Below are 17,490 nucleotides of genomic sequence, written 5' to 3' on the forward strand. Positions count from 1 at the left end.
ACTTGGGTTCAGTCACATTACCATCCAAGTGGTCTCAACAACACTCTCTCTACTCCTCAGGCAGCTTTTATCCTGGGGAAGGCAAGTAGGTCTCACCTTCCAATTATGGGGAGGGCTGAGGAGCCTCCAGTTGCCTGGGTCCAGCTCAAGGGTCAACCAGCAGTCAGGTCCTCTCGATGACCACCTCCCAAAACAAGGAAGCCCCCAAGTACAGATGGCTTCACTGGTGAGTTCTAGCAAACATTTAATGAAGAAATAATATGAATCTTAAACTCTTTCAGAAAAGAGAGGATGAGAAAATGCTTCCCAATTTCTTCTGTGAAGCCAGCATTAACTAACAACAAAATGTGATAGAGCTCTTACAAGAAAGAAATATATAGGCCAATATTTCTGTTGAACATGAACATAAAAGTCATCATTAAATATTAGAAAATTGAATCCAGCATTGTGACCTAGTTGGGTTTCTCCCAGAAATGCAATATTTGTCCAACCTTCAAAAATCAAGCAGTATAATTCACACATTAAGAGAAGATCATATGATCAGGTTAACAGATGCAGAAAATAGACAAAATTCAACACTTTTCATAAAAACAATCAGCAAAGAAAAAAATAGGAAGAAATTTCTTCAATCTAATAAAGGTAATACATAAATAAACCTACAGCCAACGCTATATTTAATCATGTAATTTGAATGCTTTCCATGTGGGATAGGAGACAAGGCTCTGAATCTTTTTTTCCACATTTTGTTGGTGGTCCCTAAAAAATACAGTGGAGCATTAAAACAATAAAACATAATAAAGACTGAAAAATAATTAAAACTGTCTTTGTTTGACGCCCATATAAATTTTTGCTTAGAAAATTCTGAGAAATATACAAAATAATTATTAGAATTAATAAGTGAATTTACCCAGATCAGTATGTAAAAACCAATTACATTACTATATACTAGCAATAAACAATTGGAAAATAAAATTTTAAAGTATCATTTACAATAGCATCTAAAAACAGAAAATATTCTTTCTAGTAAATTTAAGAAAGTATGCATAGGATATTTACATTAAAAATTCCACAGAGAAAATAGAGCTAAACATATACAGAGATATACTATGTTCATGGATTAGAAGACTCAATGCTACTAAGTTGTCAGTTTTCCCCAAATGAATCTATAGACTCAACGCCATCCCAGCAAGCATTTCTGTAGAAATTGACATACTGGTTCAGCTACTCACATGGAAACCCAAAAGACTTATTAAAGCTAGTAAAAGTTTTAAAAGGTTAGAAGGACTTACATTAATTGATTTCAAGGCTTACTATAAAGCTATTTAAATAGGGCAGGATAGCTGTTGCCATAATGATGTTTGTATAAATCCATGCAACACAAGAGATCCAAAAAATACACATGGTGGTTGATAGAATTTTGATAATTCTGAAAGAAAAGTTATCTTAACAGTGATGCTGGAAAAACTAGATATCTATTGAAAAGTAAAGAAATAAATCTTGACCTCTAACCTTGGATAAACCACAAAATTATCTTGACCTGAACATAAAAGCTAAAGCTATAAAGTATCCAGAAGAAAACAGGGAAGAAACTGTGCTCAGCCTCGGAGTAGGCAAAGATATCTTACAAAGCACATACACACACACACAAAAAAGCACTAATGAATAAAACACAACTTTGATAGGCTATTTATGAAAATTAGAAATGACTGCTCTTCAGGAGACAGTTCAAAAAATGAGACTATGAACTTTTAAAACTTTATTTTCATTTCATTGTTAAAAATTGAAAATGCAACCTTTTAAAAGTTTTTTTAAAACAATGAAAATGGGAGAAAACATTCATAATACTTATAGGAATTCTATTGAAAATGTATAAACTCCAGAAATTCAATAAGAGATAGACAACCAATTTTAAAAAGGGCAATTTCAGACAGTTTTCAAAACGTAAGGTACACCAAAGCCCAAAAAAGCACATGAAAAAGTATCCAACTTAGTTAATAGTTAATAGTTAACATTGCAAATGCAAATGAAAACCACACTGAGATTCCACCTCACCCACTAGAGAGGCTAAAATTTTAAAAATTTGATCAAACTTGTTGATGAGTATGTGGGACAGTGGGAACACTCATACTGCTGGTAGAAATGTATAATATTTACAACTATTTGGGAAAGTAATTTGGTAATTTCTTTTTCTTTTTTATTCTTTTGTTTTTGGGCCACTCTGTGCAGCATGCGGGATCTTAGTTCCCCGACCGGGGATCGAAGCTGCGCCGCCTGCAATGGAAGTGTGGAACCTTAACCACTGGACTGCAAGGGAAGTCCCCTGGTAATTACTTATAAAGTTATGTACACACTTATCACAGACACAGCAATTCTACTTGGAAAAAAACGGAAACGTGTATCCACAAAAAGACTTGTATAAAAATGCTCATGTCAGCTTTTATTCTAAAAGCCAGCAACAGCCTAAATGTCTGTTTGCAGGCAGGCGAAAAGACAAGCTATGGCAGACCCATACAAAGGAACATGAGTCAGCAATGAGAATGCGCAACCTCCCGGTCCCCATAACATATACAGGAATCACAGACACGTTGAAAGAAGCCAAGCACAGAAGGCTCTAAGGGGCTGCATGATTCCAGGTAAAGGAAGTCCTTAACCAGCAAAATGAAAGAAGCTTCTGGGGACTGGGGAGTGAGGGGTGGAGTTGGTAGTCAGATAAGGGATTGACTGAAGGTGTTAGTAGGGCACTTTCTGAGGTGTAACCATGTGCATCTTGATTGGTGTGGGGTGACTCAGGTATACACATTGGTCAAAATGTAGCACAGTATACAAAGTCTATGCAAGTTACTGTTTCTAAGTTCTTCCTCAATAAAGTTGGTGAGAAATGTAATAATCCCGATCTAGACCCCCAGGTGACCGCCTCACGGAAGACGGTGACATGATTTAATTCCCACAACCCAGTTACGATCATGAGTACACTGACACCACACTTGGTACAATTTTAATACTCACAGACTCAATAAGAAATAGCGTGAATGAACTTATTATCAAAACAGAAATAGACTCACAGACATAGGAAAAAAAATTTATGGTTACCAGAGGGGAAAGTGGGGAGGAAGGGATAAATTAGGAGATTGGGATTAACGTACACATTCTACTATATATAAAATAGATAAGCACAAGGACCTACTGAATAGCACAGGGAACTATACTCAATATTCTGTATATATACATATATATATGAAACTGAATCACTTTGCTGTACACCTGAAGCTAACACAACATTGCAAATTAACGATACTTCAATTAAAAAAATGGTTATTGAAAAGAAAGAATCGGCAGTGGGACTTCATAAATAAATGCTGTAGTTGTGATAAGTAGAGGCCAATGACCTTAGAGGAAGCCACGCTCATTGAAGTAATTTGAATACAGGAAAATGCTGGAGGATCCAGACCCCACCAGGCATGAACCCACTCACCATGCTGAGCTCAGAACCTACGTAAATGAGGACACAGCTGCCGACACTGCCCACAGATCTTCAGGGGTGGTCCTCCTCTGTCTCCTCAAACTAATATGGTTCATTGCAGTTCTATTGGTTTTGTAGTTTATTTTTTAACTGATCTGTAAATTTACTCTTATAGGTGCTTAAAAACTAAAGGCCTAAGAGTTTGTAGTGTTTAATATTCACATACGTTTAAGTAAAATTACAATAAAAAGAATTGAAGTAAACATCGGGGGTCTGTGAGAATATTTCTCCTTTTAAAGGGATCAATACATTATTCAAGGCTGGGAGCTGCTGAGTATTTCTAAATGGTGTTATAATTGGAAGAGACCCAGAAAACTTGATTGAATGCTGGGGCTGCCAGAAAAAAAAATGTAGCAGCCCTGGCAATGGTGACTCTTTGTACAATTCAGAAACAGCTCTGCCTCTGAGCACACAGAGGCGGATTTGCTGGGGTGGCATGAAAGGAATTCTTGTGTAGAAAAAGCAGTGGCTTCGTTTCTAAGTGAGAGGGCACTTTTGCGAATGCTGACAAAAGGACTAAAACCATTGACAGTCTAACCATTATGGTGGGATTTTGGTGTCTGCAGATATATTGGGCACCGCTATTTGAATTATGATATCGTCGAATTCCATCAATGAACCATTATATTTGCCAGGGCTTTTGAGTTTGCAAGGGATAGAAAACTCCAATTCAAATAGACTTGGGCGAAAAAGATATGCCCTGGCTTTGACCACTGAAGACACCAGTCTCCTTTGAGGCTGTGAGGATCTCACATAATATTTTCAGGACTAAATTCGTCATCTTTTTTTGCTTCGACTTTCTTCGGGGCTGTCTCCATTTCAGGTAGAGTCTACAACCAGTGATGCCCCTGGTAGGTCCAGCCTTAATTTTTACGAGACTCAAGTCAATGAGAAAGAGAAAAAAACTTCAATTCTCAGATGATTCAACAAAAGTGATAGACCTGGCTCTCACAGCCTCAGCAGGACCACGCGACCATCCCTGATGCAACCGTGGCCGAGGGACGGTGACCCCGGCCAGACCTGGTCCCTTGCCCCATCTGACAGCTCTGTCTGAGAAGCAGGTGGTTGAGGATGGAGATGGGCTTGGTTCTCTAGAGGAAAACGGTCAATGTTTGTTATCAGAAGAAAGAGAACGGATATTGCATGGCAAACATCCGGTAAAATCAGTGTGAGCATAAATAAGTAAACCTCTAATGAATGAAATAGTAACAATATATTTGGGGCACAAGGAAGAAATATGATTTGAACGCAGCGTAGAAGGTGGGTTTGGAACTGTCTGAAAAAATTTATTCCAAGAATACTAATTAGTGAATTGGTTTCCATCTGGAAGCAAAACAGCTGTGGTACCCTGAGAAGACCCACCCTTGGCCACAGAAACACGAAGCTGTGCTCATCACATCTCCGGACAAAATAAACTTCGGCTGTTGAGTTAATTTATGGGAAGATAGAACGAGGATCACGAGAATAATGGACCAAATTGAATAACTTGATGTAAAGAATAAAATGAACACTGATGATTGTGTACAGAGGACCAATTCCACAAGTATATGATGGAGGAACCTTGCCAGTGGAGACCCAAGTAACTCTTCACTGACCAGTGGTGGTGACCAGGTTTTGAATCCCTCAACCCTCACTCAATTCCTCAAAGGATGTTTTCTTGAATCTTGCAAGAAAGTGAGGGATAACAGGATGAAGAGGGTACGGACAGCGCAGTGGATGAGACTTCTTCTTGGCTCAAGACCACAGAGAAGCTTCACGCTTCCTTCTGCCTGGTGCTGGAAGAAAGGAGTTTCTCTCGAGAGCTAGAGTTAAAACCTAACTTGCATATTTTTGAGTGAGGAGAAGAAGGGTAAGAGTGAAGAGAGCCTGGCGAGGGCAGAAGGAAGTCGAGAGACCCCCGAGTGCGCCTGCAGGACTTCAGTGTGTGACCAAGCACAGTGTGGAGGTCGGGGAGTAGCTGGAGATGCAAGCAAGGTGAGATCCTCAAAGATCACGCTGTCTGCATTCCTCCCTAATTCATCTGATAAACATTGGTCACGGTCCAGCTACATACTGCACAGGCCACAGGAGCTAGGGATACAGGAGTGACTTATGGTAAGGGGGTTGGGGCACGGAAGGTGAGAGGGCTCATTAAGCAAGTATATGCAACACTGTCTTACAGATGCTCAGTAGTGTGGATTTGAAAATAAAAGGCTGTTGGCTGTGTGGGCAGTTTGATGGTGTCAGCCTTGTTCTGCTTTGCAGGTCCAAATCACCACCCCCACCCAGGGACGACCATAGACATGGACTGCACGGAAGGCTCTGTGTGCAGCAGGAACGGGAGGAATGGTGAACCTGAGATACGTGATGAATGACATTGACTGACATCCTGTCCATCACACGCTTCCCACATTCTCCCTTGGTCCTCGATTCCTCCTGGTTTATGCGCAAACCACTGACCATTTCCTTCCAGCTGTATCTCAGATTTATGATGCAGACACCGTCCCCCTAAGCTCTGGATGTCTGGATGGTCCCACGTTTGAGGTCTATGCAGAAGTAGTTTGCGGCAAGGAAGCACTTCTTATGATCATTGTGAGGCACGTGCTTAATGTCGGAAGCCCAGGGCCTGAGCCCAAGCAGTGTCCCGGGCCAGGTTCCCCTTCCTCTGGTGCTGGCGTTGCTCCAGGAGCTGGTGACATCTGGAGAGCCTTGAGATCCCCCAGAGAACTTCAAAGTGCCCTCGGCATACCATGGAAGGGTCAAGAGGCCAGTCAGTTTGGGGCCTGGGGGAGAAGCCATCCCAGGAAGATACATTGCCTGACTCTCCAGCAGACATGTGTGCCACCCACGTGTGCTGTGGGTCCTCCTGGAAATATGCTCTGCCCCGTACTCGGCCTTCTGCTGGGTGGTGCCACGGCCCACTTTGGGGGACCTGGGAGCAGAGTGCAAACAAAGCTAGGTCTCTGGTTGTGCCACTGCCCAGTCTGATCCAGGACTCCTGGTTAGACCAGGAGCCAGAGATGCAGTCCTTAGAAAACACACCCCCTCTCAGAAGTGCTCCAGAGTGGACCCCAGGCTCCCTTTATCAACCAAGGAAAACCCTGCCCGGGGTCAGCGTGTCACCCAGCACCTGCCAGGCTGCCTCCTTTGGAGCTGTCCAGAAGGAGGAGGAAACAACCTAAATGGTGTCCCCCAAGGCTTTTCTGCCTCACTCGATGCCCACAGAACCTCGCCTCCGAGGGCACGGCATGTGCCAGCAGAAGCCCACAGTCTTGTGCTGCCCTCCTTAGGCCAGTCCATGCTGAGGGGCCCGGGCTCCATTAGGACTGTTTTGGAAACTTCTGTATTGGTCCACGTGTATGTGGTCTGGGGGTCTGGGATGTTAATGCAGTGCAGGCCGTTATAGTATATTCCAAATGGATCCCTGGCCACCTCCTTTCAAGAAAGATGCGTTTGCCACTGATTTTAGAAGACTTATCTGTGAGTCATCCTTTTGATTATCTGAACAGATGCTGCTGACTTTGGGCAGCACAGCAGGAGGGATGAGTCCCCGAGGTGTGGTGTAATCAGGCAGCCCGTGCAGAGGGCCAGCACGGGGACAGTAACTCTCCACCCCAGCTGTGGATCAAAGGCTGATCGGGATGGAGCTGTTGCCTCTGCTGACCAGTAGCCCGATCCAGAGCTGAGCTTTAGTCGCCAGCTTGCTCTGTGCACATCACAAAAGGCCACCTGAGCGCCCCAGGTGGCTTCTCTCACTCATCACGTTGAGTTAGTGGTCCGCCTTCTACCTGACCACAAAAATCCTGCTGACCCTGATTTCAGGTGTGAGTGGCTTTTATTCCCTCTAACCCGGAAAGATGAAGACTTTACAGCTTTTCCTTTTCTCTGGTCCAAGTCCAGAATTCAAGGTAAATGCGGCTTTGCAAAGGCGTGAACTAAATAAAAGCAACCCTTAGGCATTGGGCCCAGGCAATCAGGGAACAGCAGGATTTCGTGAGAGGCTCGAGGCTTTGCATTTTCTGCCCCATCTTTACCTGGAACAGGAGTTTCCAGAAGGCTCTCCTTCCCACAGAAGCCACTCTGCATCCCCTCCCTGTAAGGCTGGCAGTGCTGGCAGCACCCTCCCAGTCCACGGCCAGCCCTGGAGAAGTTCTTCCTGCAGCAACAAGCAGCTCTTTACTCGTGGAGAAAATACTCAGGGCGCTTGGCCCCTAGCATCTGCTTTCCAGTCTCCACCAGGCCCTCTGTTTCGCAGCTGTTGTTGTTTTTTTTCAGCCTCCTAACCTCATCCCATATTTTATCCCACAGTCTCTTTTCTACTCTCAAGCCACAAACACCACCTCTGCCCCTTCGATTCCCACAGACAACCCTGTCTCATCCCCCCGGGGGCAGGGGGCAGACTCAAGTTTCCTGACATCTCCTCCCACTTTATCCTCTGATGTGCCTCCCTTCCCAGGGCACCTGGTCTGACTTTTTCCTCCAAGGAGTTACCTTCCCTGAGTATTGCAGGTATCACTCTGTCCCCGATTCCTCGGCGGACAGAGACTGAGCCCCAGAGTAGGTTGGTCTGGTCTAAACATGTGACCACAAGAATGTCCCCGGAACTGACAGCTCTGGTCATTCCCATCCCCTCTGCCTCTCTGTGCTCTCAGGAGAGCAGGGCCCGGAATGTGAAGTCACGTGGAATCAGCTGGATTGGGAAGCTGGGAGAACCTCATGTCACGTACAGTAAGTCAGGGACAGAGCGCCACCGAGGCAGGGAGCTGTGGCACTGGACCAGAAGCCCTGGAGTTAGAGTGAGGTTCCAGGGTCACCTGGCTCCTGCCCTGTGAGCTGGGACCTCAGCCAACTCACAACTTCCTTGAGGTGTGGTTCCCCACTGGCAAAATGGCAAACAATAATGGTGTCCCCAAGACCAGGTGTGCTGTGTGAAATAAGTGAGATGCTATGAATGGGCCCAGGACTGTGTGAGGCATAAGCACTATTCTCCCAGTTTTCCCTCCCTCCCCCATCCCATCCTCCCTTCCTTCCCTTTTTCTTCTCTCCCTCCCTCCTCATTTGCCTCCTGGGCTGTAAACACAGGAAGATGAATCAAGCACAGCTCCAGCCCCTTGTTTAATAAGCCACTGTTTCAGAGGTGGGTGCAGACTCCATGGAGCTAAGACATGGTCCGAGGCTACAAGACCTGAAACAGAGACAGAAACAAGCCTTGGTGAAGAGGAGGGTAAATGAGTTATGCCTCAGGGCACTGAAAAGGTGATGAGGAGGCAACTCTGAACTGGGCCTGGAACCCACCTGCCCTGCCTGCTGGGCCTGGGGCTGAGCACAGACTTGCAGACTCAGGGCTTCTGCTGTTGGTTTAAGGCTAATAAAGCAGATTAAAACAGGGCCGGGGGCAGAAACATGCCATAGTCCCAGAGCACTGTGGGGCTCCTACCCACTCAGAGATTCTTTTCTTCTTCCTTTTAAAGATGAGAAAATGGGGACCCTGAGACAGCAGTTGACTTGTCCGAGGTCACAAAACTGGCCCCTAGTGGAGCCCAGTGAGACCCATGTCATCTTACTCCATGACCAGAGATCTTTCTGCTGCCACCTCTTACTCTGCAGCCTGAGAAGAATGTAGATAAAAGAAAGGAAGGAAGGAAAGAAGGAAAGAAAGTAGGAAGGAAAGAAGAAAGAGAGAGAGGGAGCGAGGGATTGGGGGGTGGGGGAGTGGATCGGATTCCTTCGATACCTGCAAAGTCCCTGATACTTCCTTGAATCCCTCAACTAATCAAGGCGGCTTGAGCGTTGTTTGCCACGAAGGACAGAGATCCTTCTAAAATTACTCCTCCCCTCATCTCGTCTGACCTACCACACTGCCTCTTAGAGTCGCTGCCCAGATGAAGAGGTTGGGACACTGGGCAACATGATTAGCCCCTCACTCTGTCAGGCGCCTTCCCGGGGGGCCCTATGGTCTCATCCTCAGGGCTCTCCACCGCGCCCACGCGCGCTGGCACAGAGGTTTTCTGATTCAAGGGCCCCGTGATTGAGGTGGGACCGGAAGAGACTTCATGATTCCCTCCATCGGACCCCAACCAACTTGTCAGCCAGAAGTAGAATCTTCTGCACGTACGATTAGCGTTTTATTCTGATGTGTCACATCTACTTGAGGCTATGTCAGTGTAACCTTCTGAGAATCCTTCTTGTCAAAACAAAAACAAACATGATATGTAATGACTGGGGGGCCAGGTTGCTCTGTCCCACAGGCAAGTGCAACCGTCTCTTGCCTCGAGGTGACAGCAAGAAAAGGGGGGTAGGGACTGCAAAGGCAGAAGTGCTTAAATCTTTCTGGACATTGAAACCCTCCACCCAAACCTTTTTTTCATCTTTTTGGTTTTTTGTTTTTGTTTTGGTAGATAAGGAGAAGCTTCTTCTCGCCCAGTCTTCCTGTGGCTGGGAGAGGGCCTTTCTGCAGTTCATTTAAATCTGGTCTGTCCACTATCAAGAGGTGGGAGAGAAGAGGAATTAGTCTCAAAGCTCCCCACCCCCCCCAGCCCAGGGCCTGACCTTGTTGGGGAAAGGTTGTGTGTTTATACATCTGAGCATTTCCAGTGATTCTAAGATGACAGGGTAGGAACCATTGCCTTGGGAATGCACATCTCTATAATAAACATCCCATTTTAGGGGTTAATGTGAAGTTTCCTTTTCTCCTTTATCCAAGGAAAGTAGCAGGTCCATTGCGCAAGATCAAAGCGTAAGACCAAGTCTGAACCACACAGGCCTCTGCCTGACAGCTTAGCATCCCAGCGAAGTTAACCCGAAATGTTTCTCTTCGGTGACAGGAGAGTGTGGGCAGGAAAGAGGGGACATAGGCATCGACCGGGGAGAGATGGGCAGAGAACCGTAAAGCACGCTGAACGGGTTTTTATGAGTTTCTGACTCTTACGCCTATACCTCCGGGTTTCGGAATGTAAAGAGGAAAAAAAAACCCTCCCACAGGCTGCTAAGCTAACACGGCCTTCGAATTCCAAATTGAACACACTTTGGTTCTGGTTTTTCAACAGTCGCAAGACCAAGCCGTCCACGGGGAGGAAAGCCAGAGGGGGCCAATTAAGAAGGAAGAAATTAAAGGGAGGAATAAAGGAAAGGAAAAAGCCCAGATGAAAGGTCCAGCGGAGAGTGAGTGACAAGGCCGGAGGATGGCAGCCGGCGGCGGAGGTGGGGAGGCGGCTGCGCTGCAAGCTGACAGGTGGGTCTCGGGCCTGAAAGGGGGCGGGTGGGCGGGAGGCCCTCCAACCCCTGGGCAGCGCCGGCCGCCGCGGCGACGCCTCCCGAACCCGGGCCGCAGAGGAGGGGCGGGGAGCACGCGGGGCGGGAGGCGGGAGGCGGGCGCGCGGGCTCCCACTCCGGCCTCGGCGCCACTCGCCTGCCGCGCTCCGGGCGTCCCTTCTGCCTCCGACGCGCCGCGGATACCCCAGCCTCCGGCGCCTGGTACGGGGAGCTCCCCGCGCCTGCCGGAGGAGAGAAGCGAGGCCGAGCCGGGTTGGCCCCGGGGCACGATTCGTCGCGGAGACGCGGGGACCAGACCTGAGGATGAGCGGCGGAGGGCGGCCCGGGCACTGACGCGAGTTGGGGCCACGGCTCCCGGCCGCCGGCGGTGCGATGAGCCTGCCAGCGGAGACGCCCTAGCCGGGTGCACGCGCCGGGCGAAGCGCGCAGGTGGGGCTGCGCTCTCCGCGGTGCGCCCCGCGCCGGGCCCCCGCCGGCCGGAGGATGGGCGCCGGCGCCCCAGGGCCGCGCCCGCCGCTGCTGCCCCAGCGCCCGCCGCGAGCCCCGCGTCCGGCCGGCGCCCTGTGCTCATGTACGTAGGCTGGGCGCCCGCCCCCGGGGGGTGAGGGTCCATGTTGGGTGTCCGCGCCCGGGGCGCCCTTCCGCCTCCCTGCTGCTCGGGAGCAGCCCCCCTAACCCAAGCCCAAGTTTGTACATATGGGTGATCGCCCGGGCTGAAGTCCGCCGGGCCGGGGATGGGGGTGGGCAGAGGGCACGGACGACCCGAGCCTGCTTGAGGGGGGTGGGGATGAGGGGGAGGAAGCCACCCGGAGGCGCGCTGAACGGGGGGGCGAGGGGAGTTGGAGGGCTTGGTGGAGAGAGGCTGGGTGGCCAGCATCCTGCGGCGTCTAGGGTTCCATCGGCCCCTTGGGGCGGCATAAAGTTTGGGAACCAGAGAGGCTTTCGGAGACAGGCAGAGTGAAGGGGGCTCGCCCCGCCCGGCGCCCGCCATCCCCGGCCTCCTCCACCGCACACCCTAGTGCTGCCGGGCCCCCCTGCTCCACCGCCACGACCCCTCCCGGGTCAAAGAAATTAGGCGACTGCGCGTTGCGGCCCACGCAGGGGTCTCTGGTCTGCGCCCCGAGTCGCTGAGCGGCTGCCGGGGTGCTGGTGGAGGAGCCCCAGCCTCCCAAAGCCCCGACCCGCAACCGGGAACGGGGGTTGGGCTGGGGGACAGTCACGGACCTTCTGGGCAACCGGGCGGGGGGCGGAGGGCGGGGAAGGGGCGTCTGCGCCCCGCACTGGTGGCGTTTGCAAAGTTGTTAGGATGAGTCACCGGGTCCTGGGAGCTTTCTTACCCCCCTCGCGCCCTTCTTCCCCAAACACCTTCGGGCAAGCGAGGAAGGGTTTCCCTCTTATCTTCCTGCACGGCCGTCAGCGCCCGCTCCACTGCGGAATTCTCCACTGAGTCGCCTTTTGGGAAGTGTGGCCGGGACCCGGAGAGGGCGCCGGACTCCGGAGTTCTGTGGCTCCATCCGAGCCTTTCAGGGGGCGCGGGCCCCGCTAGCTGCATCCCCGCTGCTCCGCCACCCGCTAATCAAGAAGACACGGGGAACACTGCGGGCCGGTGTTTTCCTGGGACTCGCTTCCGTGTCCGTGTCCACGGTCTGGGATGTGTAGGACCCCGGGCCGTGCCCCGGCGCCGGGCATGCCGCCTCTGCCCTCGGGGTCCGGCGCGTCCATTTCGGGAGCCGCCGGGCCGGGCGCGCGCGGGCCTCGGGGCTCAGCTGTGCTGCTTTCTCTCCGCAGGGACGGCGGCTCCAGACTGGCGGCGGCGCGCCCCCGGGCTGTGAATGCGACTCGCCCCTCGACCTCGCTCCCCGCCCGCCCGGCCGCCGGGACGCGGTAGGGGTTGCCCAGCTCCACTGCGATGGCAGTTGGCGCGCTGTCCAGTTCCCTCCTGCTCACCTGCTGCCTGATGGTGGCTCTGTGCAGCCCGAGCATCCCGCTGGAGAAGCTGGCCCAGGCGCCCGAGCGGCCGGGCCAGGAGAAGCGCGAGCACGCGTCTCGGGACGGCCCGGGCCGGGTGAGCGAGCTCGGGCGCCCGGCGAGGGACGAGGGCGGCGGCGGCCGGGACTGGAAGGGCAAGGGCGGCCGCGGGCTGGCCGGCCGGGAGGCGTGGAGCAGGCAGAAACAGGCCTGGGCCGCCCAGGGCGGGGGCGCCGGGGCCGGGGACCTGCAGGGGCGGCCCCGCGGGGACACCCCGCACGAAGAGCCCCCGGCCGCCGCCGCCGCTGCCCAGGACGCGGCGGGCCCAGACCCAGAGCCCACGCCCGAGCTGCCGGAGGAGTACGCGTACCCGGACTACCGGGGGAAGGGCTGCGTGGACGAGAGCGGCTTCGTGTACGCGATCGGGGAGAAGTTCGCGCCGGGCCCCTCGGCCTGCCCATGCCTGTGCACCGAGGAGGGGCCGCTGTGCGCGCAGCCCGAGTGCCCGCGGCTGCACCCACGCTGCATCCACGTCGACACGAGCCAGTGCTGTCCGCAGTGCAAGGAGAGGAAGAATTACTGCGAGTTCCGGGGCAAGACCTACCAGACCCTGGAGGAATTCGTGGTAAGAGGCGAGCGCCCGGGCGACTTTGCCCGTCCCAGGAGAGGGTGAACCGGCTCTGAGTCCCCACTTTGGAGAAGAGGCGCTCTGTGGTTTTCAGAGGTGGGCGGCGCTGTGCCCGCGTCCCCTCAGCACGACCCCTCTTTTTCAGTGCTGAAGTAATTTTTGAAAGCCGTGTGCCCAGTCCACGTGCATTCGCTCGGTCTTCACGATAAAAGGGTTTCCTTAGAGTGAAGCCCGTGGCCCTAAGGCGAACAGCCCGAGCAAAATCACTGGCTGTACTTTTAACCTTAATTGGCTGCTCCTGAGTTAAAAGTGTTGCTGCCGAAATGCTCGCCCTGTTTTCAAACACAGGGTAATTTACCCTGCTGTTTGGGATGCGCTCTTGAGCTAATAGCTCATTAAGGGAGACTGTACATATAAATAAGCCGTTTCCCTAGATTGTGTGCTGGGTATCAGGCAGATGTTCTAGAAATTAAAAGAAAAAAATGCTTGCTCAATAGATGCTAAAACAAAGTCGACAGCAAAAACAACAAGTCCAGGTTACGGTTAAAAATGGTTTTATTTTAGGTGAGTACTGGTAATAATATTAGTAGTGCTATTTCCTGAATGCCTCGTGTATGTTAGGCTCCAGGCTGCATTTCTCACCTGTATTAACTTAGTTAAACCTCAAACCACGCAATAAAGTAGATTATTATCTACTATCTCCAGCTGATAAAGAAGAGGAAACTGAGACACAGAATATTTTTAAAAGGTGTCGAAGGCAACACAGCTGTTAAGAAGCAGATTCAAGCACGCTTTTACCCCCTACACTCTTATTTGAACCAAAAGCCCAGCCCCACAGGGGCACTGGTGTGGATGGAGGTGCCATCCAGTGCTTGTGCTGGCCGGGGGGGTGAACTGCCCCCGAAAGCCCTGCTTCTTCAGTACCGAGCCTGGGAGACAACTGCACGGCTGCTCAGTCATTCCAGTCCCCCATGGTCGGCTCAGTCCAACTGGACTTGGCCAGTTGACTTGGCATGCCAGAGGTTTCCCGGGCAGCAGAGGGCATCCTGGCACCTCCAGCCCCCAAAGCTGAACAAGGAGGCAGGTGCGAAGGAATCCTTCAGGGTGCCCAGACCATAGCCTCTGAGATCTGCAAGTTGAGAATGTGCCCAGGATGTGACAGTGTGTAGTGAGTTTTAGGAATGAATTCCTGAGTGTTGTAGAACTATTAATATAAAGCCGAGAAGGACAGATCTATAGGTAATGTACAAAGTGTGGAGATGCTGGGATTTGGTCAGAAAAGATGAGTTTCCATTCTGGTTTTGCCACTAATGGGCTGCATGATGGGAACAAAGCACATCTCCCCTCTGGCTTTCTTTTTCCTCATCTGTAAGGTAAGGGCCCGAAATTCCTTAAGGCTCCTTGGAGTTCTAACAACCTGACACCCAGGGTTTATCTCCAGGCAAACCTGTTTAAGACAGTTCTTGGCTTCAGCCCTTTGGAGAGACAGACAACCTTGATGAGAACCTGCTAGGAACCAGGCCCTGGCCATACTACAGAAGTAAGTCTGGAACCCTGCCCTCAGAATGCTCCTGGAGGACTGGGGAGCTGGGCAGATGCCTCCCCAGATGTTCTGGGGTGCAGCCCGGAAGTGCATAAGTAATGCTGGCCATGGGAGCTGGTGGAGCCCAGAGGAGGGGCCTTCCGTGTTGGCCTGGGACGGGGCTGTAGCCAAACGATTCTCTGGAGTTTTAGATTCACAGGAAAATCTAAGTGTTACAAGATCAAAGACGAGGGATTAGTTTTTAATTAATACCATTTATTGTTTGCACTGTGTGTAGTTCCATAGTCATTTCTTGTAGGTGTCCATGAGGTAGGATGAGGAACTACTAGCATTTTGATCTCAAAAGCCCAAACGCATCCCAGAGCAGCCGTCACAGGTAGAAGGAAGAATTCGAACTTCTGTTCTGTTATTCATTGCTAAGTGCTGGATGCCATGAAGCTGCCCGTGTGTATGGGGGTGGGAGATCGTTTTTTTGTTTGTTTGTTTTGTTTTTTAACATCTTTATTGGAGTATAATTGCTTTACCGTGGTGTGTTAGTTTCTGCTTTATAACAAAGTGAATCAGCTATACATATACATATATCCCCATATCTCTTCCCTCTTGCGTCTCCCTCCCTCCCACCCTCCCTATCCCACCCCTCTAGGTGGTCACAAAGCACAGAGCTGATCTCCCTGTGCTATGCGGCTGCTTCCCACTAGCTATCAGTTTTACATTTGGTAGTGTATATACGTACATGCCTTGTATTGTATTCCTGTTTTCAAAACTTGGTGCATAAGTAGAATGTGTTTCCCACTCTGAGATGGGAGATGATAGCAACTAAAGGTAGATTGGAAAGATTATAATCTCAGTAAGAATTAAAATACCAATAAAGCTATTTTTAGAGTATTAAGCGCATCTTTCATCTTCAAGTGATCCTTTGTTCTTAACTTTCATCCAGTCATTACCAGATGCTAGGATGACACTGTGCACAGCTGCTATAAAATTTTCATTATATTCCTGCTCCTATGATAAGTACAACTGCATAACGATTGCGTTGTATATATCATGCTTGTTCATTCTGTTAGTATCAGGAACACTCATAAGGCATTTCCCTAACTTAGTGTGGCTTTGTGCAAGTTTCATTCCATGAACAAAAGAGGGTGCAGTGCTTTCTGGGAGTGTTGGGAGGATAAGCATAGAGGGGTATAGGGTCAGCTGTGAGTCCAGGGGTTTGTGGGGCACAACTGCTCTTGTAGCTGCTCTGGGTCCTCCAGGCTTCCAGGAGACCCATCAAGGCCTGCAGTTTGCACAGCACACAGTACATGGACGACAGGAAAGGAGCGCATTTTGCATCTGAAGCGCTTTGCGCTTCTCTGAAAACAATGTAATTCAGTGGCGGTTGAGGTGCCAGAGGGTCATGTCTGGGGCGCTCCCGATCATGGCCAGGTCAGGGGGCGGGGGATGAAAGGCAGGCCGGTTCTGGGCCTCTTTCCTTGGGAGGCACGCAGGCGCTTTCTGTTCTCTGCTTTCTGAGAGAGAGTCGGTTACTGAGGGAGGCTGGGAGCTCGTGGTGGGTGCCTGAGAAGGTGGAACCCCGGATCCTTGTGCCTGTGATGCTATTGCGCACATGTTCCGGACAGAGCGTGTCTCTTCCCTGCCCTCTCGTGCTCCTCTGTCCTGGTTATGTGTCTGCAGTCCCTGTGCCCGGTGCACAGTGAGGCCAAACAAACCGAAACGTCAGAGTTCGGAGCCGAGAAATGTTTATTTATCATGGGGCCACGCCAGGAGAATGGCTGACTCATGCTCCAAAGACCCAGTGGGGTTCAGGGAAGAAGGTTTTATAGGCAAAACCTGGGGGGTGGGATTCAGGGTGTGTAACCCTACTCTGGTTGGTGGTGAGGTCACAGGGCGGTGCTCCAGGGATCTGTGCTCAGCCTGAAGTCACCATCCTCCACCGGGATGGGGGCCTTAGTTCCTGCAGAAGAGCTCAGGGATATGGATCAGATATCTGTGCCCACCCCTCAGGAGGAACTGGGACCCTCCCACATCCTGCCCCTGTTTCCTTCTGCATTTCCTCACTCCCCTAATTAGTGACTACTTGAATCTGCCCTTTGGAACTCAGGGAAGGTCTTGGAGGCAGAAACCCTTTTCCTACAAACAAGAAATAGAAAGCACAGAAAGGCTTGTACTTGGGAGGGCCCCACGGGGTCCTGCTGGGTTTCACTCTCTGCCCAGTTTTCTCTGTACTTCAGTCCTGTCTTTCCCCTTCTCACGGAGGCTCTTTACCCCATTCAAATTCCCATTCCTTACAGCCTGGTTGATCTCAGGCAGATGTCAGCAGAAGACCTTCAGTGAAATACCGTTAAGCTGCTAATAACAATTAGAGTAATACCCTCATCCCTCCAGGGATGTTTGCAGTTTAGTTTGTATATTCAAATAAAAGCATAGTTACCAGTAGAATGTCCTCCACTGCCTCTGAAATTATACCAAGCGTCCTGTTCTTACACCAGCAGGCCTCCAACTTTGAGTAAGGAAGCTGGTCTATTCGTTTATAATTTTTATACACGAATGCTATTTCACGTGCTCTCTTGCTTCCTGGGG

The 17,490-nt window shown here is 50.5% G+C and overlaps 1 protein-coding gene across 1 annotated transcript in view; it reads left to right on the forward strand.

Annotated features, from left to right (window-relative positions):
* Positions 1-12,671: 12,671 nt before the first annotated feature.
* The window catches only part of VWC2 (von Willebrand factor C domain containing 2), a gene marked incomplete at its 3' end in the record, with an annotated part of 115,898 nt that continues 111,079 nt past the window's right edge, over positions 12,672-17,490 (forward strand). Inside the window, exon 1 of the mRNA XM_082846431.1 lies at positions 12,672-13,364. Coding sequence (XP_082702557.1) covers positions 12,681-13,364 — 684 coding nt within the window. The 5' untranslated portion in view covers positions 12,672-12,680. The remainder of the gene's footprint in view (positions 13,365-17,490) is intronic.

This window comes from Leucopleurus acutus (genome assembly GCF_964270905.1).
Source record: "Leucopleurus acutus genome assembly, chromosome: 9".
Classification (NCBI taxonomy): Eukaryota; Metazoa; Chordata; class Mammalia; order Artiodactyla; family Delphinidae; genus Leucopleurus; species Leucopleurus acutus.